Source organism: Siphateles boraxobius, unplaced genomic scaffold (genome assembly GCF_051911475.1).
Source record: "Siphateles boraxobius isolate OS27281-9 unplaced genomic scaffold, OSU_SipBor_1 31, whole genome shotgun sequence".
Taxonomy (NCBI): Eukaryota; Metazoa; Chordata; class Actinopteri; order Cypriniformes; family Leuciscidae; genus Siphateles; species Siphateles boraxobius.
This window is the reverse complement of record NW_027508931.1, coordinates 10,086,754-10,107,038: the sequence shown is the minus strand read 5'-3', so window position 1 is coordinate 10,107,038 and position 20,285 is coordinate 10,086,754. Positions and strand designations below refer to the sequence as shown.

The 20,285-nt window shown below is 37.5% G+C and overlaps 3 protein-coding genes across 7 annotated transcripts; 2 read left to right on the top strand and 1 right to left on the bottom strand.

Moving 5' to 3' along the window:
- The first annotated feature begins 1,102 nt into the window (after nt 1-1,102).
- On the top strand, nt 1,103-3,612 carry LOC143696869 (kelch repeat and BTB domain-containing protein 11). 3 transcript variants are annotated; one of them, XM_077193694.1, is made up of 5 exons: nt 1,103-1,617; nt 1,706-1,894; nt 1,991-2,431; nt 2,774-3,074; nt 3,182-3,612. In XM_077193694.1, exons 1-5 carry the CDS (start codon nt 1,345-1,347, stop codon nt 3,523-3,525), a joined length of 1,548 nt encoding a protein of 515 aa, XP_077049809.1. In that variant the 5' UTR covers nt 1,103-1,344; the 3' UTR covers nt 3,526-3,612. The 3 variants fall into 3 exon arrangements, with proteins under 3 accessions (XP_077049809.1, XP_077049808.1, XP_077049810.1); XM_077193693.1 differs by having other exon boundaries at nt 1,706-2,431; XM_077193695.1 differs by having other exon boundaries at nt 1,706-2,431; nt 3,162-3,612.
- A 300-nt stretch (nt 3,613-3,912) lies between these two features.
- Nucleotides 3,913-14,039, top strand: cpt1b (carnitine palmitoyltransferase 1B (muscle)). 2 transcript variants are annotated; one of them, XM_077193691.1, is made up of 19 exons: nt 3,913-4,034; nt 5,791-5,952; nt 6,095-6,234; nt 6,630-6,801; nt 6,883-6,984; nt 7,216-7,353; nt 7,461-7,538; nt 8,513-8,620; nt 8,733-8,817; nt 8,943-9,138; nt 9,350-9,535; nt 10,724-10,829; nt 10,924-11,040; nt 11,193-11,357; nt 11,461-11,595; nt 11,899-12,051; nt 12,137-12,250; nt 12,352-12,444; nt 13,374-13,801. In XM_077193691.1, exons 2-19 carry the CDS (start codon nt 5,812-5,814, stop codon nt 13,452-13,454), a joined length of 2,310 nt encoding a protein of 769 aa, XP_077049806.1. In that variant the 5' UTR covers nt 3,913-4,034; nt 5,791-5,811; the 3' UTR covers nt 13,455-13,801. The 2 variants fall into 2 exon arrangements, with proteins under 2 accessions (XP_077049806.1, XP_077049805.1); XM_077193690.1 differs by lacking the exon at nt 3,913-4,034 and adding an exon at nt 4,264-4,712 and having other exon boundaries at nt 13,374-14,039.
- sephs1 (selenophosphate synthetase 1) lies at nt 13,853-20,190 on the bottom strand. Of its 2 annotated transcripts, none has more exons than XM_077193700.1 (9): nt 20,064-20,190; nt 18,405-18,669; nt 17,735-17,838; nt 17,541-17,648; nt 16,409-16,563; nt 16,212-16,302; nt 16,032-16,131; nt 15,739-15,951; nt 13,853-14,869 (listed from the first exon to the last, which is right to left on the bottom strand). In XM_077193700.1, exons 2-9 carry the CDS (start codon nt 18,595-18,597, stop codon nt 14,655-14,657), a joined length of 1,179 nt encoding a protein of 392 aa, XP_077049815.1. In that variant the 5' UTR covers nt 18,598-18,669; nt 20,064-20,190; the 3' UTR covers nt 13,853-14,654. The 2 variants fall into 2 exon arrangements, with proteins under 2 accessions (XP_077049815.1, XP_077049816.1); XM_077193701.1 differs by having other exon boundaries at nt 19,932-20,074.
- Nucleotides 20,191-20,285: the final 95 nt, after the last annotated feature.

The following is a 20,285-nucleotide window of genomic DNA, read 5'->3' as shown; positions in this document are numbered from 1 at the left end:
CCTTAATAAAGCGCAGCTCCCCAGTACCAGCAGCACTCATGCAGCCCCAGACCATGAAGCTACCGCCGCCATGCTCGACTGTAGGCAAGACAATTTTTTTGATACTCCTTACCACACCTTTCAGTAATTCATGCTCTTGGACAGGTTGCTTTTAGCAAACTGTTTGCGGGCTTTCTTGTGAGCCAGCTTGAAGATGCTTCCTTCTGGGATAACGGCCATGCAAACCGACTTGTTGCAGTGTGTGGTGTATGGTCTGAGCACTGTCAAGCTGACCTTCCGCTTCTGCAACCTCTAAAGCAATGCTGGCAGCTCTCATGCGTCTTTTTTTTGTAGACAGCTTCTGCACCTGACATATTTTGTATTTATTACTTCTTGTATTTGACCCTTGCGAGGCCTGTTCCAAGTGGAACCCGTCTTAGAAAACATCTGTATGACCCTGGCCTGTACTGTAACTAAAGTTTCAGGGTGTTACCAATCTTCTTATAGTCTAGGTCAACTTTGTGGAGAGCAACAATTCTAATTCTCAAATCCTTAGAGAGTTCGGTGCTATGAGGTGCCATGTTGAACATCCAGTGGTCAGTGTGAGAGAATTGTACTCTAACCACAAATTCTAACTGCTCTAATACAAGATACACAAATTTGAATGGTCCTGTCAAAACGACAAAAACATGAAAATTATGAATAGGATATGTGGCTTTGCATGGTTAAACACCATACAGCTGTTATCACTTAGGGTGTACTCACTTTTGTTGCCAGCTATTTTGACAATAATGGCTGTATGTTGAGTTATTTTCAGAGGACAGTAAATATAAACTGCTATACAAGCAGCACATTGACTACTCTAAAATATATCCAAGTTCAATTTCTATAGTATTGTCCCTTGAGAAGATATACTAAAATGTTTGCTGAAATGTGAGGGGTGTACTCACTTTCGTGAGATACTGTACATATATATACTGTACATTATATTGTAATCAAGCATCATCAGTTCCCAACATGGTTCAAGTGTTGTGTAATTCAGTAGACTGAACAGAGTGGCCCACAAGATTTTGTTTCCTGTTCCAGTGATTCCTTAAAATAGCTCTACTGCTTTTGCTCTGGCACACGGGCGCCATATTGAGCCTTGAAAACAACCATGCATGTTCTACCAAAAAAAGCAGGCTGAATTTATCCTCCATCCACCACGGAATGACATGTCCTTGGCTGGGATTGTGAGTCAGATTTCCTTTAGAATCATAGACTAGAATAGTTCCAAATGCAATATTTTAATTCAAATTGCAGCTGAAGAGGTATACAAAATCTGTAAATCCTACAACTTTCAGAGTATTCTACCTAAATGGGAACATGGCTAATCTATGGGAGATTATAGTTGTGGCCTTAATGTATTTTTGCACATGGATAAAAAGACGTTTAGAACAGATACAGAGGTTTTTTTGCTTCAAACGTAGTTTAAACTGGGTTCAGTTTGGACAAGCAGATTCTGGTGTTGTTGAAGAGAAGTCTGATAACCAACAGTCAGATGTCTGGAGAACAAATCAAGACTACAGAACCTATCGGCACCAGAGCAACGGACCAATGGTGATGCTATGTGTGCAAACCAGCACACATACTTTCCATGTGAGTATCTACATAAGCAAACATAAACCACAGACTTTAAAAATCTTGGCCCACAAATGCAAGATGTCATGCTTCTTGGCACTTCTAGGTGGATCTGGAGAAGCTTGCACATTGCACTGAGTATTTCAAGGCTCTGTCCCACTCCTCCATGAGAGAGACATCTAAACGGCTGGTGCACCTTGAATATGTTCCCTCTCCAGTCTTCCACAACCTTCTAGAATTTTGCTTTCAACAGCGGTTTTGTGTTCCTGAAGATCTCCTTGGGGAACACCTACGGGTAAGCACATACCTGTTGGCTTCTGGGTTCACAGATCGTCTACTGATTGCCCTCTCTCAGGCCCTGACAGAGTGCAACTGCTTGGGCTATCTACAGCTGGCTGAGGAACTCTGCTGTGTGGAGCTCCAAGAGACTGTCCTAACCTACCTGAGCAAGTATCTGCTGGAGCTTCCACACCTGAGCAAGGGATTGGAACCACACCATAAAGTGGAGCTTCTCACATTAAGATCAAAGGGAAGTCCACACTTATGCTGCTTGAGAAAAGAGAACTTGACCTCAAGGAATAACCTGGAAACCGAGGCTGCTCGAAAACTCTTTAGACTGGAGGAAGACGGAAATGATGGGAAATGGAGTTCTCCCACAGATTTGCCTTTTTGTGCAGATAAGTGGTGCTTCACCACAGCAGTTCTCTATAATTACCTCTATCTCATAGGGGGTTATAGACACCGTGTAAAGAAGGGTTATGAATTCAAGATGGCTTCTTTCCGGTACAACCCTTTTACCAATCAATGGGTATCAACAGCTCCTATGATTAAGGTATGAACTTTAGAACATTTACGTACCATAGGATGAATGTAAATATCTTTGCCAATTATAGTATACTCACCTATTCTTAAGGTTTCAAGGTGGTTTAAGTAGTTAACCTAGTGAATTTCAAGCTGGTTAGGTCCAACAGACCACCTTTGACCAGCAACAAACCGGTTTACCATGTTCCAACTTTATATCCTAAACATAGTATAGCAAAGCATGGGCAGATTTCTGTCTGGAAATTATTGTCCTTAAAGATCTAATTCCCAAAACCCAAGTTTCATTTCTAAGTATTAGAAATACATGAATAAAGGTTAAAATTCAAATGTGACTATCCATGATCCCTCTCAGCACAGGCGTCACTTCAGTGCAGCAGTGTGTGAAGGGAGAATTTTTGCTGTTGGCGGCTGGTATCTGGATTCCCTTGTGACTCCTGACTCCAGCACAAGTGTCTACACTGCTGTGGAGAGATATGATCCATGGGCGGACACCTGGGCATTAGTTTCCTCTCTCCCTCTGACGGACTTTCAGTTCAGCCTGTCTCTTTCCCATGATTCCCCACTCACAACCAGCCTGGGACACTGCCTCTATGTACTGGGGAACATCCAGAGAACCGGAGAGAAACTGGTGCTGCGCTACGATTCAAGACAAGGTACAACCGAGCCTAGAGATTAACGATAGGTTTGGACAACATTCAGGGTTCATGAGCTGTTACCACTGATATGCATTTAGAAAGTAGACTCTTTCTCTTCTTCTCAGATTGCTGGTGTGAACTGCTCCCCACTCTAACCCGCACCAATGCAGAGCTCCCAATCTTGCACTTCCTGGGTGCTAACAAAAGTCAGTTGGTTGTAATTGGTGGGAACAATTCTAAAACCATGGTGACATCTTTCTGCGTGGACTCTCAGAAGTGGGGCTGTGTCAGGGCAATGGAGAAGACCACTTTAATCGGCCAGGGCACCATTCTGCATAACGAGGTCTACATGTCAGGGACGAAGGGCAATTCTGTAGTTAAACTGAACCTGGATTCCCTGTCTCTCTGTCCTCTTCCTTCACTTCCTTTCTCTACTTGCTATGAGAGCATTTTCCACCTCTACATCTGACCTTAAAATTGCAATAAAATATAACAACAATATTTTTCAAATTCAGAAAATGTATCAACTTGTCTGAAATAAAGCATGTTGAGAAAACCTGTTTTTGTGGCATAATCTTCCTGTAATAATAACACAATAGTACTGCTTGCTAAGACATGACCATTACTTTTGTACATTTTTGGATTAAATTAGGCTACTTTTGTAATTTTTTTTGCATGTGCATGCAAATCGTCCTTAACTCTTTATGCTGTGGACATATATGAATCCACAAATCTTGCAGCTTGTTGAGGAGAGGCATGCTATTACTTTTCTAGGTAATCAAAACTATGATAGTCAATAATATGGGAAGAAAAGAAACCCCAAAGATCTACATTTGAGGAACCAATGAGCATAGAGACTTTAGGGGTGGACTCTTTTGACTTGACTCAGTAAGCTACATTAAAATACACTAAAAACATTTACAACACCTTAGCAATCACATTACAACAGCTGGCATCGTGGCAACAGGTTTCAGACAGGTAAGCACCACTCACGTTTTCTTTCAAAACAAAACAAAAGTAGGCCTACTTTACAAATGTACAATGCAATTGTCCATCAAGTTCCTGATGCAATATTAAAGAAGCGTGCGTTTTAGATGCCTGATCTATTACATAACACATTCGCTCATTCCTCATTTCATGGATATTTTACAAAGACATCCCTACATGTACATAAGGTCTTTCTGTCTCTGACTGTCGTCAGTGTGTTATGGCATGCCTCCGTGGGATATTTCCAGCTGCACAAGATTTGGGACTGTCTGAGATTGATTATATAGTGTGTACTTAGTGTACATCCACCAGTTTAACTCTGCCTGAGAGGATCCAGTAACACATACGAGAGAGCATTTATGATGGCTAATATGTAACAGGTAGTTTAGAGCATACAAGAAGAAAGCAAACACTCACAGAAAACAGGTAACTCGCAAAATAAAAGAAAACAGAGAGGGAGGGCGAGGAGAACGTTTGAGTAGAAGAGGAGATAACTAGTCACTGAGCAACAGACTTCCAGAGTGCACGGGGAGTCGACTGAAGGGCACAAGAGTAAAGAACATTTGATTTCCATCGAGGACATTCCAGCCCTACTGAGAGAAAATTTGATCTTTTTATCCACTGAATTTCATCTGCCTTATACTGTTTTGCTGTCACATTGCATTGCAGGTAATGTAAATCCAGTATGTTTCTTATTAAAACTTAAGAGACACTCTAAATCATTCTGTTTGACAATGCCTCAAACTGAGTTTTGTGTAGTTTTAGAGAGTCCGTCTTTTCTAATTGCCTCTGTAAAATGTTAGAGCTTTACTAGATGTTTGATCACTTCCAAGTATGAATTGTTATTTTGGTGATAACATAACTATTTTCTATGTAGTAAATATTTAGGTACCGTTAAAAGCTAACTAAGGTACAACTTTTTAAACACGTTTTTATTGTTATAACATATGAACATATTGTTTATATTATCCTATTATGTGTTGGACAAAATTTACAGTTCACAGAAAAAGCAAAGTATTGGTTGAAAAGTTCTATGTCAAATTTAATATCAATATATATATATATTTTTTTTTTTAATAATATTACATGGTGCATATTCTATAAAAAAATATCCTCGTCTATGCAGTCATGCGTCAGATGTCACGTGTGTTTTGGCCAGTGTCACTGAAGCCCTCTCAGATGTCCTGCTATGTTATTTCTGACCATTCAACTTTGCCCCACTTCTTCTGGCTGAAGTCATATGACATGGAAAAAGAAACATAAGCTTGACAGTGTCACACCATGACTGAACTCTGACTTCAGAGCGATACATGTCCTTTATAAGTTTTTCTATATAGGTTGATATAGGTTTATCAGAATCTTACAGGAAACTTATTAAAGGCACATTCACCCTGTAGCAACCTAAGGTGAAATGGCACAGTGGTGATGGATTTTAATAATTATCCAGTTCATAAATTCCCCTCCCAGGTTTCAATCTCAAGCCCTCAAGGACATACATTTATAATTTAATGAGTTTAAGAAGTTATTTTTAACTATTAAGTTATATGTTTGTTTCCACAGTGACTTACAATACATTACATCCTGAGGTCAAGTGTCACAGTGCTGATAATACATCGGTCACTCTTAGCTTAACCTTTCCCTTAGTAGCCCAGATCTTTCCACAGACTACACCATCCGAGCTAAAATAGCACATAAACATTACAGTGTTTGCAAAATATATTTGAATAGGGCCTGTCTTGTTCCTCAGGCTGTGCTTTAAGCCTGTATAATGGCAGAGGCTCATCAGGCGGTGGCATTTCAGTTTACCGTCACACCAGATGGCATCGACCTACAGTTGAGCCGTGAGGTGCTCAAACACATCTACATATCTGGAGTGACATCATGGAAGAAGCGTGCTATCCGCTTCAAGGTGAATCTATCTATCTATCTATCTATCTATCTATCTATCTATCTATCTATCTATCTATCTATCTATCTATCTATCTATCTATCTATCTATCTATCTATCTATCTATCTAATAAAAGTTATATTTTTATTTTGTCTCGAGTAGAATGGTGTTCTCACTGGTGTGTACCCCGCCAGTCCTTCCAGCTGGCTAATCGTAGTCATTGCGATTATGAGCACAATGTATGCCAGGATCGACCCCTCCATGGGTATGATTGACAGGATCAAGACATCTCTACCAGTGAGGTAACTTACTAACACATTTGTGTAAACTTCAGGTGTGACCATGATAGTTATATATAAACAGAAGCATAAATCGAAGCCGGCATCATGCATGACTAAAGCAGCTTAAAAACAGTCATAAAGAAATACTTGCCCTGTGTAGATGGTATGCAAATTATCTTTTTGGTCTTGAATATAAAATTTCCTGATGATGTGAAAGTATTTTGATATTAGCAGTGTTTTACCAATGCACAATTTAATCAAATCAAATCTTGCTCCACAGAATGTTGTCTGATTAGGCTGAACAAAAATAGAATACTCATTATATATATTCTTAAAATGTACATTAATATTCACAATTTTGATAATATTATTTGTTAAATTACAGTATCAAATATTTGTAATATGTTCCCTTGTAGTGAATTTATGACCGTTCAGACTCAGATGGTGTTGAGTGCCATCCTGTTTGCCACAGGCCTGTGGTTATCCTTCATTTTCCTTCTGCGGTACATCCTGAAAGCTCTCCTGTCCTGTCATGGCTGGATCTTTGAGTCACATGGCAAAATGAGCTTCTCTACTAAAGTCTGGCTGGTGCGTCTCTCATGAAATAAAATGTAAGTATAGTCCAGTTTAAAAAGCTGTTCGATTTATGAATTATTCTGTCTGTTTTAGAGTCTTGTAAAGCTGTTGTCTGGTCGACGGCCGTTGCTCTACAGCTTTCAGGCATCTCTGCCCCATCTGCCAGTACCGAGCATTGATGACACAATCAGCAGGGTAAAATATCATCTAATATTTTACTATTGTCTAATAAATATAATGTTATCAAGGGTTAATGTTGGTTTTTACTTTTAACTTATGCTTATTTTAAATTAAAAAAATGTATATAATTGTGCATAAATTAAACCAGCAAAACAAATATTATTATTTTGGAATATTACATGATTTCGTTGAGCTTCACTTTATATGATTTTTCCTTTATATGATTTGTTCTCTTCATTGTTTTAGTATCTAGAATCAGTTCGACCTCTCCTGGATGATGATCAATATAAACAGATGGAGATGGTTGCTAATGACTTCAAAAAGGACCCTGCCCCCAAATTCCAAAAACACCTTAAACTCAAATCCTGGTGGGCCACAAATTATGTAAGTAAACAAAGATATAGATCTTCTACATGAGTGGACTATAAATCAGATAAACCCTCTTAAAAATGCTGGCTAACTAAGAGACATGGCATTGTGTGTATTAACAGGTGAGTGACTGGTGGGAGGAGTATATCTACCTGAGAGGACGCGACCCCATCATGGTCAATAGCAACTTTTACACAATGGTGAGTATGAAATTAAAATCGCCCTTGAAATGGCTTGTACGAGTACAGTTTTTTTTCCTTTGTTGACGCAGGTCTACTTCCCAATGAAACAGGAAGTTGGGGTGGTATATATCAAAAGGCTAATTTCTTTATTTTTAGTTAATAACCTTTCATTTACATCAAGGCCGTGAAGTATAATTTGCCGCATGCTATTACCAGTCAGACACAGGTGGGTTTAATTGGACATAAACATTTAATTGGACTGAAATTATTATTATTATTTTTATTTGTTTTCCCAGAAGAGAAAAACTGTTCATTTTGAATCATTATAAGTTTGTTAAAAGTTAATTTGGTCAATTTAAGGAGTACACCAGCCTGCAAGACATAAAAGACCCACAAAAAGTGCGTGTGATTTTTTTTTAAGGTAACAAAATAAATAGCAACTCAAACAGGTACTTATACATTTTGGTTAAACTTTATTTTGATTGTCCAGTTATACCACCTATACCAACATTATATCAACTATAAGTAACTTTGCAACAACGCGTCAGCTAACTCTCATTAGAGTATTAGTAGACTTAAGATAGATTTAGGTGTTAGGGTTCATGCTAGTAGAATAAGTTGACGTACTTGCAAAGTTACTTAGAACAATGTCTGTTGGGGACCATCAAAATAAAGTGTTAGCAGATATTAAAGCAGCACAGTCTACTAATGAGAGTTAGTTGACATGTTGTTGCAAATGTACTTGTAGTTAGTAGAATGTATAAAGTGTACAATCGAAATAAAGTGTTACCTAAATTTCAAGTATAAACTAGTCATTCGACTGTTGGAATTCATATCAGATGAAATAAAATGGCCCCACCTAGAGACTAACTATGAGAAAAATGGGATGTTATAAACATTAAAGTTGTTTGTTTGTGGTTGAGTTTTGTTGTTTTTATAGCCTTATTTAATAAAACTGTCTATAACCATTACTCTCACTCTCCATCCTTCAGGATTTCCTCTATGTGATCCCAACACACAGACAGGCTGCACGAGCTGGAAATGTAGTTCATGCCATGCTGCAGTATCGCCGGAAACTGGAGCGAGGAGAACTTACCCCGGTACACACACATTACAACACATACAAATAGTTTTTCCATCCACTGCATTGAAATACATGCAAAAATAAATATAAGGAAGGTTCCCATTATGCCCGCTGATCTCTCTTCTCAGCTGAGAGCTCTTGGGATTGTCCCTATGTGCTCTTTTCAGTATGAGAGGATGTTCAACACCACTCGTATCCCTGGCATTGAGACTGGTAAGGACATTTTTTCACTCGTGTTTTAAATACTATTTGACTATAGATGATAGGCCTAAAGATTCATGGATGCCTATTTCAAACCATCTCATGATGGTTTCTCACCTGCCTTTGTTTATGCTCAGATTTTGTGCAGCATCTGAAGGACAGGAAGCACTTGGTGGTCTACCATCGAGGCCGTTTCTTTAAGGTGTGGTTGTACTACGGTGGTCGCCACCTTTGGCCATCAGAGCTTGAGTTGCAGTTTCAACGTATCCTGGATGACAAATCTGAACCACAACCCGGAGAGATCAAGCTCCCTTCACTCACTGCTGGAAACAGGTGAAGAAGACTTCGTAATATAGTCGTGAGGCTGTGTGCTAAACTAGGGGTTTTCAAACAGTTCAAAGAAAAATATTTTATAATAAAATTTTTTTAAATAATAATAATAGTATATAATAACATTGTAAGAACGTGAATATTATTGTAAATCAAATTAAATTCATCTTTAAAAAACTTAATAGAAATCTTCCCCTTTAACAAACACATGCAGGGTTCCTTGGGCCAGGGCACGTTTAAAGTACTTCAGGGAGGGTGTCAACCGGGCGTCTCTGGAGGCCATTGAGACGGCTGCGTTTTTCCTGACCCTGGACGATGAGGCGCATGGATATGATCCAGAGAACTTAAGATCCCTGGACCTCTACGCTAAATCTCTTCTGCATGGAAAGTGCTATGACAGGTAGACAGTGTTATTTCAGTATCATTTAATATATTTTTTATAAGTTTAAGTAATTTTTAGTTTTAGTAATTTTGTAATGTGCTTTTGGCATTTTTTATATTTTATATTTCATATATTTGGCCAGTTTTTATTTTTATTTCAGCTTTAGTTTTAGTAATTTTAGTTTCAACTTCAACTTATTTCACTTAGTTGCCAACTACATTTCTGTTTTTTTCATCTAGGCTAATGTTTATATTTTATTTCATTTCAATTGACGAAAACAATTTGTAATTGTTTTTGTTTTAGTTAACAATAACTCTTCTGTCATGGCAACTTTGAGAGATTGGCATGGTAATGGATATGGCAATGTTAAAGGGTAACTAAACCCCAAAACAACTTTTTTTAGTTAATGATCTGTAATACTGGGGCTTTATTAATGCTGTTCATTGATTCGAGTTAATTTTGTGACATCTGAGTATAAAGTGTTTTAATTCTACAATATATGGTGTAAAAACGTCTGAGTGCTGCCCTCTTCAGGTTGAACGGTGGCTACTGCAGTTGAATTTTCCTGTTGGATGTTGTGGTACTGCGTGACGTAAGCAGGCACCAGCTCAAAGCGCCCTTGCCTACAGAGAGGTGTGGGTCTCGGCCTCCACTGGGGTCTGCCCAGTTTTCCAGCAATTTTCCAATATTGTCAGTGGGTGGAGTCAGGCTCTGACCAAGGGTTGAGTTACCCTTTAATGTATTTGGTCTGGGCGGAATAGATGTGCTACGCTGCTGCTGTTGATTATTGGTGTTGCTACTGCAGAGCAACATTGCTGTGACAGTGAGGATGTAAGACATTCTGCTGATGCTGCACATATAGGATACATGAAATAACCCCCGTAGCAGATCTATACAAGTGGAGCTGGGGAAGAAGGAGGGTTTCTGAAAGCAAACAATGCCAAGTATTTGAAATGTTAAGCATCAAGCTCATTGGCTGCTGATCCAATAGCAACCAATCAGTTGTGCTATTAGGATAACGATGGGATGGCTAACAAATTGAGTTACCTATCAGCCTGCGCCATCTAGAGTTTCATGACAGAACTTTGTATTTGTAGCAACACTTTTTTTTTATCTCATTACTTAGTGGTGTTGACCATGACCAGGACATCTGCACACATTCAAACCACATAAACATTAACTGATCTATCTTCTTACACCTGTCAGGTGGTTTGATAAATCCTTCACTTTGATCGTCTACAAGAACGGTAAAATGGGCGTCAACACTGAGCATTCATGGGCGGACTCCCCTATCATTGGACATATGTGGGAGGTAAACAAAGAATAATACTAATTCTTTATATATTTATTTTTGAATGACACTAATCAGCTGTAATAAATAACATCCCTTACAACTTTCTGTTTAGTATGTTTCAGCCACAGATTGTTTCCACCTGGGATATACTGCAGAGGGACATTGCAAAGGAGACATCAACAAAAGCCTGGCGCCCCCTACTAGACTACAGTGGGACATCCCAAAAGCGGTATGAATTACCCTCCCATCTTAGGTCTTGACATGGTTTTTCATTTTAAAGATGAATAGATTGAACAAATTTTAATTTTATGCATGATGATTTATTATACATTCAGATAACTGTATTTCTACATTGATTAAAGTTCCTTGTGTCTCTCTCAGTGCCAGGAGATTATTGAAGGTTCTTACACGATTGCAAAGGGAATTGCTGACGATGTGGATTTCCATGACTGCTTATTTAATGAGTTTGGAAAGGGCCTGATAAAGAAATGCAGAACAAGTCCGGATGCTTTTATCCAGCTGGCACTGCAACTAGCTCAATACAGGGTACAAGCCACACATATGCACTTATATGTCCCTCTGCAAAAATGCGTCTGTATATTGTGAACAAACCGTTTAATGAAGTTTATTTTTGTTTTCGTTGGTGTAGGACAAGGGTGAATTCTGTCTGACTTATGAATCATCCATGACACGCATGTTCCGCGAGGGCCGGACGGAAACCGTTCGCTCATGCACCTGCGAGTCCACAGCGTTTGTAAAAGCGATGGAAGACGAGAGCAAAACGGTGAGAGCAATATATTTACAGACCCAACCCAGGGGTCATATTTAGAAAGTAACAATGCCATTTTAAAAGTAAAATTAACAGTTCGATAACTGAAAACGTTTGTTTTTGTGTAATGTTGCATCCACACTTATTGTTCACAGTATTGTTCAAGTCCACTGTTGAAACATCCGGTGGAGAATAAAAAATGACTTTTAAATCAGCACATATAAGCTTTGATTAGAAAAAAAATCTGCATTTGTTTTAATCTTCCTGTATTTAAGTGAAATTGTTATTAACTTGTCTGACCTTTTTCTTGTTTACCAGAATGAGCAGAGGTTAGCGCTCTTCAAAAACGCTGCTGAGAAACATCAGAACATGTACCGCCTGGCAATGACAGGAGCCGGGATCGACCGGCATCTCTTCTGCCTCTACATTGTGTCCAAAGTAATGGGAATAGACTCACCCTTCCTCAAACAGGTTAGAGCAAGTCTGTTTCATGATCATAAAATATGACCTACCCGTTTAATTTAGCTAAAGTCTCAAGGACACCTTCTTTTGAAAGGTTTTGTCTGAGCCCTGGCGTCTCTCTACCAGTCAGACCCCTCAACAGCAGCTCAATCTCATCGACATTCAGAAGTTTCCCAAATATGTGGGAGCAGGAGGCGGCTTTGGGCCTGTGAGTGTCTCCTCCTACTGCACACGTATTTGCAACGAGTTTAGTGAATAAATAAACCCATATATTTGACCATTTCTTTATTTACATGTCTTTATATGCAGGTTGCTGATGACGGTTATGGTGTTTCTTACATCATTGTCGGCGAGAATCTCATTACATTCCACATTTCCAGCAAGTTCTCCAGCCCTGAGACGGTAAGAGATTTTAAAACTCTGCCATTTTTTCTTAACTAATTTTACAACCACTTTGAGAACAGATGATACATAAAGGCCACACACTATTCAGATAAAGACCCTTGTTATGGCCTCGTTCACGCCAAGAATCATAACTTTATCAATAAATATTAGCTTCCACACACCAACGGACGATAACCTTGTTTAAGCGCAAGCAAGTTTCTGTTATGTGCTGGCAGCGCATGCGTCAAAATAGGAAGGATTTTAATCGACTGTCAATGTTAGTATTGTATATCAGAAAGAAAAAAATATATCACTTTAAAAGTGATCGTCCATCTTTGTTATCGTTATATTTGGGGTTTGAACTCTGAAATTCTCTTTTTAAAACTACAGTTCTTTATAATTCCCGTTATATTTTGTTCGATTTGAGCATTTGATTCATCATTTGGAATTGTTTAAATATTTACTTTGTTATTTGAACATTGAAATGAATTTTAAATTATGACAGGGTTATATTGGATTGAAAATGAAAATAAAATATATAAAAAATCTCTTTGATTTCATTTTTGTATAGTTTATACTTTCATGAGAAAATAAAAATGCATTGAGCATTTGATTTGATCTGCCATTTTGAGAATTTGATTTATCATTTTAAGTTAGGAAAAAACTTCCAGTTTTTTGAGTGAACAGACCTTAATGTAATAACCAAAAATTCAGATGTGGACCAAACATGTAAAAAAAAAAAAAACATTACAGTGATCCAGTTTATCTGAAAATGTATACAAAAAAATGATAATTCAGTAATTTATTCAACCTTATGTCTTATTTTTATTGTCTTACCCAGACAATTTTTTAAATATAATTCTTTAAAAAGCGTTATTCTGAATGGTACGTATGATTTACTTTCACTATATCACACTTCTGACTTCTGCTCCTTATCTTCTCCTCAGGACTCGTTCCGCTTTGGCCAGAATATCAGACAGGCCATGCTGGACATAAGAGCACTATTCAACCAGAAAGAGAAGATGTGACTCCTAAAAAGAGGAATTTCAACTTCCTGACCCAAGTTGAAAACTGAACAAACATCACTACAAGCAAATATTAGGTTACGCTAGAATGAAATAAACTTGTAAATATATTGAAGTTATTTATAGCAAGAACATGTTTAGTGAAATATTGCACTTAGATATTTTAGAGCAAAAGGGATTTATGATGGGTGAAAGAAAAAATTGTACAAATTTTTATTGTATTTAATTGTAAATATTTTAGTATGTAGTTTTTGGCAAATGACTATAAATATTTAATTGGTGCATATTTACTTTTAAAATATTGAATTTATCCTGCACTTAATTAAACAGAAAAGCTGTACACAAAAAAATCCAGATCTTACCATCCAACACACACAAACACACACTATCAAATACACGTCTTTTCAAGAATTTAAAAAAAGATCTGAGATTTATTGGAGGGGTTTCAAGGCATATATATGATGAATAGCAAATATGAGAGACGGCAAGAAATTATGACCTTTGTACAGAATATAAAAACATCTCTACCACAGACCAGAACTAATGATGTTCATGTGAAACAGTAAATATCATACAATACAAACTGCATCTCCAACGTTTAGCACATTATTTGAGGAAAATCGGTATCGCCGTCAAAGACATTGATTTATTAGAGAGGTATTACCTTGGATTCCTTCAGTCCAACAATGTTTCCACCGAACAGTGAGGGTGGGTTATTTTATCTGACGCACGAGGGATAATACAAAAAGTAAAAAAAGAAATCCTTCCCCGACACGCTCTTCCTCGTCACTGCAGCTTCATTAACTATTGTTCGAGGCAAAGATTATTATGTGAACTACCGCATGGGTTGTGCATACTAACAGGAAAGGCTAAAACACACCATGGCTATGTATGAGACCGGCAGGTGATGTGCGAGCAGAAGATATTTGGATGTAATCAACAGTATCAGATAAGAATTATACTATTAATTATATGTTCTACTTGGAAGCTGCCTCACAATCAGGTGCATGGCCAGTTAATGTAACAGAAAACTATAGACATAAAAAGGCAATTGAATTTTCTTCGTTAAATGTTCTTCTGCTTTATAACCGCGTCCATGTTGAATCTGCCTGAAGGCCAAGGTGGGCAGATGTTGTATATATCATTACGCTGATATATTTTCAGGTGAGGCTAGAGAACGCTAGCTGTTTGGGCCACTCAGATTTAAGATGTGGCTCCTGGCGTGGTGTTAACATTCTGTGTGGCCACCTGGGGTGCGACTTCGATGATGCGGGGTTTGTCGATGATGCGTGCTGTGCGGTTGCCTTTCTCTACAATGCCGATGATCCACGCCTGGTGACCCTCGCCGTACTTGGGAGATTTGATCTCGGCGCAAAAACGGGCTGCTTGCTCGCGTGGAAGACAGATCAGCAAACCTCCTACAGAAAAATAAGGGGGAAAATGCAAGATTCAGATTGCTGCTTTTTGTAAGGTTAAATAAGTGAAATATGTAATAATTGCTTATTAAGAAGACTTAAATACAGGTAGGTATACAAATAAACATACAGTGGGTTCTAAACATCTGAGACCATATTGAAAACTTGGAAATGAACATTGAAAATATTTTCCCATTTTAGCTTAAACATAATTCTAAAAGGAAAAAGAAAGGTTATGACAACCATTTCAAATGCTGTTGTTTTGAACTTTCTATTAATTAAAGAATCCTGAATTTTTTATCACGGTTTCCTGAAAAATATCAAACAGCAAAAGTAAGAAATGTTTCTTGAGCACCAAATCAGCATATTAGAAGGATTTCTGAAGGATCATGTGACACTGAAGACTGGAGTAATTATGCTGTAAGTTCAGCTTTGCCTCACAGGAATAAATTACATTTTAAAATATATTCAAATAAAAAACAGCCCTTTTTTAATTGTAATAATATTTTACAATATTACAGTTGTATTTATTGTATTTTTTTTATCTAATAAATGCAGCCTTGGTGAGCATGAGATTTTTTTTTAAACCATTTAAAAAAAAATCTCCCTGACCCCAAACTTTTGAATGGTAGTGTATAACAAAATTTTCTAGAATTTCTACATTATTTATTAATATATTTTATATATATATATATATATATATATATATATATATATATATATTTAAAATGCAGGTGATTTACATAAAATTATCAATTAAATTCTATTATTAAATTTTCTTCACATGTAAAATATATTCAGACTTTCAGACAACTCAGTACACTTTCCTGCCACAAGGGGGAAAAAAGTGCACTTCAGATCAGATCTTATACCTGAGGTCTCTGGGCAGGTGCCGTGCATGAGGCCGAACATGTTCCCGCAAGCTTTGCTGACTGCAGCCATTTTAGCGAGAACCGGCAAATTGTGAATGACGAAGGACACCTCTGTACGCTGCTGCCGTGCCAGGTTCTGAGCGTGGCCCAGGATCCCAAACCCCGTGATGTCAGTCGCTGCGTGTGCGTTGAAGGTGTGCATCAGCCCGGCAGCTGGACAAAGAGAAACAGATAAGTGTCAAAAGTGTTCTGCAAACTCATTTATGAGCCGCACTCATGTGACATGCACTGACCTGTTCTGTTGAGTCGAGCCATGTTTAACATGGCCTCCTGATACGCCAGTTCAACATCCTCCTGAGTGACGACCAACTTGATCTTATTCCATTTCTCTGGCTGAGACAGAAAGAAAGATAGCAAGCAGTTAAACCCTGTTCCAGCTATAATACAAAATTACAAATGACTAAAACACTCACAATGTCCAGCCACTGGTGCACTGCGACCGCCACTTGTGTTCCTAGTGGTTTGGTAAGAACCAGCACATCCCCTGGTACTGCATTATCTGGCCTAGAACATGCATAAACACACATGCACAAAATTACAGAAATGGACAAACCTATTAGTTGACCATGTAACAATAACTCCTAAAGTACATAAAATTAAAGAGACTTGCATAATGAACTCATTCGGTTGGCACACTGTTGTGGCCACGCCTCCCAGGACTATCCAAGGATTTATAACAGTCTGACCACCTGTAACGGAGGTTCCCGCCTCCTCGGATGCATCCTTAAACCCCTGGATGACCAGTGGCATGACCTTATCACGCTCCTACAAAACACACACACACACACACACACATCATGTGAATTTTGTTTTGCATCGCTTTCTGAAAAATACCATATTTATTAATCCTGCAAATAATAGTCAGAACATTTTAATTTATTGAACTTTAGACCTAATCTAAAAAATAAACTAATGAAAAAAATTTTTTTTTATGATACATCAGGCTTTTATGGCTCATATAGTATGATATAGCAGAATATGGCACTCACATTTGAGGAGGGAAAAAAGTTTATTCAAAGGCCCAATCTGAACAAAAATATTCAATTTGGTGCTGATATTTAATATGGCCAAACTGTTAGATTTAATTCTGATAGCTAGTAATGTAATCAATGTGGATTTTAATAACACTATAGAAGACAACTTACACAAAAGGCATTTAAATATCAGTTTTAATTCTAAATATGATATTTAAATGCTTAGTTTGATCAAAGCTCTGTAATTTTCATTGCGGGGGGAAATTCATATAAATGCAATACAAAACAATGATGATTAAGACAAGAGTTGTACAAGTTAATGTTCCTCAAAAGCCTGATGTATATTTGTAACAGTTTTTTCTAAAAGAAATGAAGTATGGTAATCAAGCAAACCTAAGCGGCTTCAGTCTAGTAAGTGTACATCATGAAATATTACTAAATAAAGTAAAAGCTATTCTTCTAAATGTATTCACAGGTTTCAGGTTTTTAGAATTATACAAAAAAAAAGTGTAAACAGATTATGTACAACAGGTTTTTCATCAAAGTTTTGATTCTGTTGATCATTTAGAGGCCTTAGAAATGGTGCTTATCAAATATTATACAGTTATTGCAGTATATTTACCCCAAAACTGTAATTTACTCCCATGAGAAACGATGACTGTTAGAATTTTTAGGCAAACCATTCCTTAAAATAACTACACCTTGCCTGTACATTTACAGATCAGTTTCACATCTCAGCAGCACGAAAGGTTTTTTCCTCAGCCTCACCTTTTCTGTGAGTTTGTTGCTGACACCAAGAAGCATCAGCATGTTATCGCATTCTGTTACACCCATGGCGTACAGGTCACTCAGCACATTGGCACAAGCAATTCTCCCCTAGAAGATGAGAATTCATACAGAAAAACACATATTCAGTCTGGGATGCATTACATCTTTAATGTTATTTTAAAGCGAGTATTTACCATCATATATGGATCGTCCACTATGGGGTAGATATAATCTGTGGTCTGTACAAGTGACAAGCCTCCATGTCTCAGCGGAATCACACAGGTGTCCATACCAATGCCTATTAGAAGTAAACATTGTTATTTCAAACAGGGTTAATGATTTTTCACGGACGTTTTAAGAAGTGTTGAAAGTTCATGCAATTACAAAATAATAGCTCATGCAAAAATGAAAATTCTGTTTTGTCATTTAAGATTTAGAAACTATTACTATGACGGTCTAAATAAAGAGTATATAATGACAAATGTTTCTCTTTTTTTGAGAACCATTCCTTTAAGATTTTTTTTTTTCTCTGCACAGATTAATAAAATATCTTAAAAAAAAAAAAATCTAGCTGTGCATGTGTGTGGTCCAGGTAAACTGTACGTTATGGGGACAAAATGTCCCCACAAAGATGGCAATATCCAAAATCCTTTTCAGGACATTTTTAGTCACACAGCATATAAATCATACTAAGTGATGTTTTTTGAAAATGTAAAAATGCAGAAGGCTTTCTGTGATGGGTAGGTTTAGGGGTTGGGTTTAGTGTAGGGGGATATAATATACAGTTAAAAATCATTCTATATATGAAAAGTACCCACAAAACATGAAAACACACAATGAGTGTGAGTGTGTGCGGCCATGTACCTAGTCTGGGCATTACCGCCCCGAGGAACTGATCATCTTCCTGATAATGGTTTTCCTGCAGGGATTCCAGCAGTTTCTGGAGCACATCTTGAGGGACTTTGCAACCTGTTCCCTTGAGCTCTGTGAAGCGTGTAAGTCTGAAGTTCTTGTCCAGATCATAACTCTCTGGGTTAAAAGATTCCCGCACCGACATGTTTAAAAAAACAAAACGTTACTGGCACGCACAATGGTTTACACACCTCCCTCAATCTATGGCAAATGCAATCTGAAAAAGAAAGAAACAAACATTAAAGTGTGTAGAGATACACAATTAAGACATTAAAAGAGATAATTCAAACAAGCAAATAACATGCAACTAGTGATAATAATAAATATTGCATTTTACTGTTTCACCCTAAATATGAATCAAAATAATGCAACAGTTTTGTACAAATGTATTTGCACCGATGCTCTGAGGTGATCCTCCCCTTTAAATGCATCAGCTCTTTTTAAAACTCTTGCTGAGCTGAAATAATACTGTCCATCCTCCTTTGTTTACATGGCAACGTTTTTCTCTCCCTCTAAATTAGTCTAACAACCTCGCTCACAAAAAAAAACAACGACAATCAACCTTACGGATTTAACACATTCTGCTCTTTATTTTGACTTTATTTCCTGTGATAAATAATTGGTTCTTTAAAATCAGTTCATGCAAGGCATTTTTATGTACAGATATATGGGTGCATGCTGATGTTGTGATCTCTTGGATCCGATAATTCGAACTGCACTGATGTGGCGCGCACTCTCTATCCAAGACTGATTCATTTAGTGATTCGATTCGTTCGAAGAGTTCTTTTCAATGAACCAGCGGAAAAATTGTTTGACTCGTTTTTATTCATCAGCCAAGAGTTCCCAAAGTTCTCTGCGAAACTGTTTTTTTAGCACAACAAATATATTACATTTATAATGTCCAGTCAGACACCAATTAACACAGTAAAGATAGCAAACAACCTATAGTACAATTTAGTACATCAAACAAATTCAATATAAATATATTTAAAAAATCAGTTTGCTGATTTGTTACCCTTTCGATTTTTTACTTAAGCTAGATAATTACCAATGAAGTCTTTAAAGCAACGAAAATAAGATTTTGCCTTCATACGTTTACATTTATAAATTCAAAGATGTTAAAGAATCAACAATAAAAGATACAGGCTCGTGCAAACGGCTTGAATGAGTCATTTAAAAAAAAGAATCATGTCAACCGAACAATTCGCTCATGAATCACTAATACCGCTGCACGCGCTGATACAATGCAACGCCTCCCGCTGCACTATCACATTTCATCGCATCAAATATACAGTTTAACTTATGCACGCTAAGAAAACGTTTAAAAAGTCAGATGATCCACACTAATAACAAAAGCAAGCCGGCCGAAATGTTTCTAAAAATGTCGGCGGTGGAAAAAATTAACCCTTAAAGCGCCCGCGCCATGATTGCAGTGTGCACAACAGAGAAATAATAAAGCATAATAATTATTTGACGCACTTTACACAAATTCCGCTGTATATGTCTTCTACTGTAATAAATTAGATAGCTCTCCTCACAGTTAATACATTGTGGCACAGTTATATTCGTGCCCCATTTCCCCTTTAATTGTGCTGTTCAGTTTGTGCTTACCGGTTTCGCTCGATACAAGAGAGGCGACGCTCCCGCAATGCACCGCGCGCAGAAAGGGCGCCTCGAAAATGTGCCTGAAAAGACTGACACTGAATTCAATACTCTATTTCGTGGCGAACTGCGCCATATTCGTGATGCGTACAAGATTATTTTAACTGTTCTGGTGATGATATGTTAATCCCTAACATCAATTCAAGCTAATAATTGTCCTGAGGAAATATT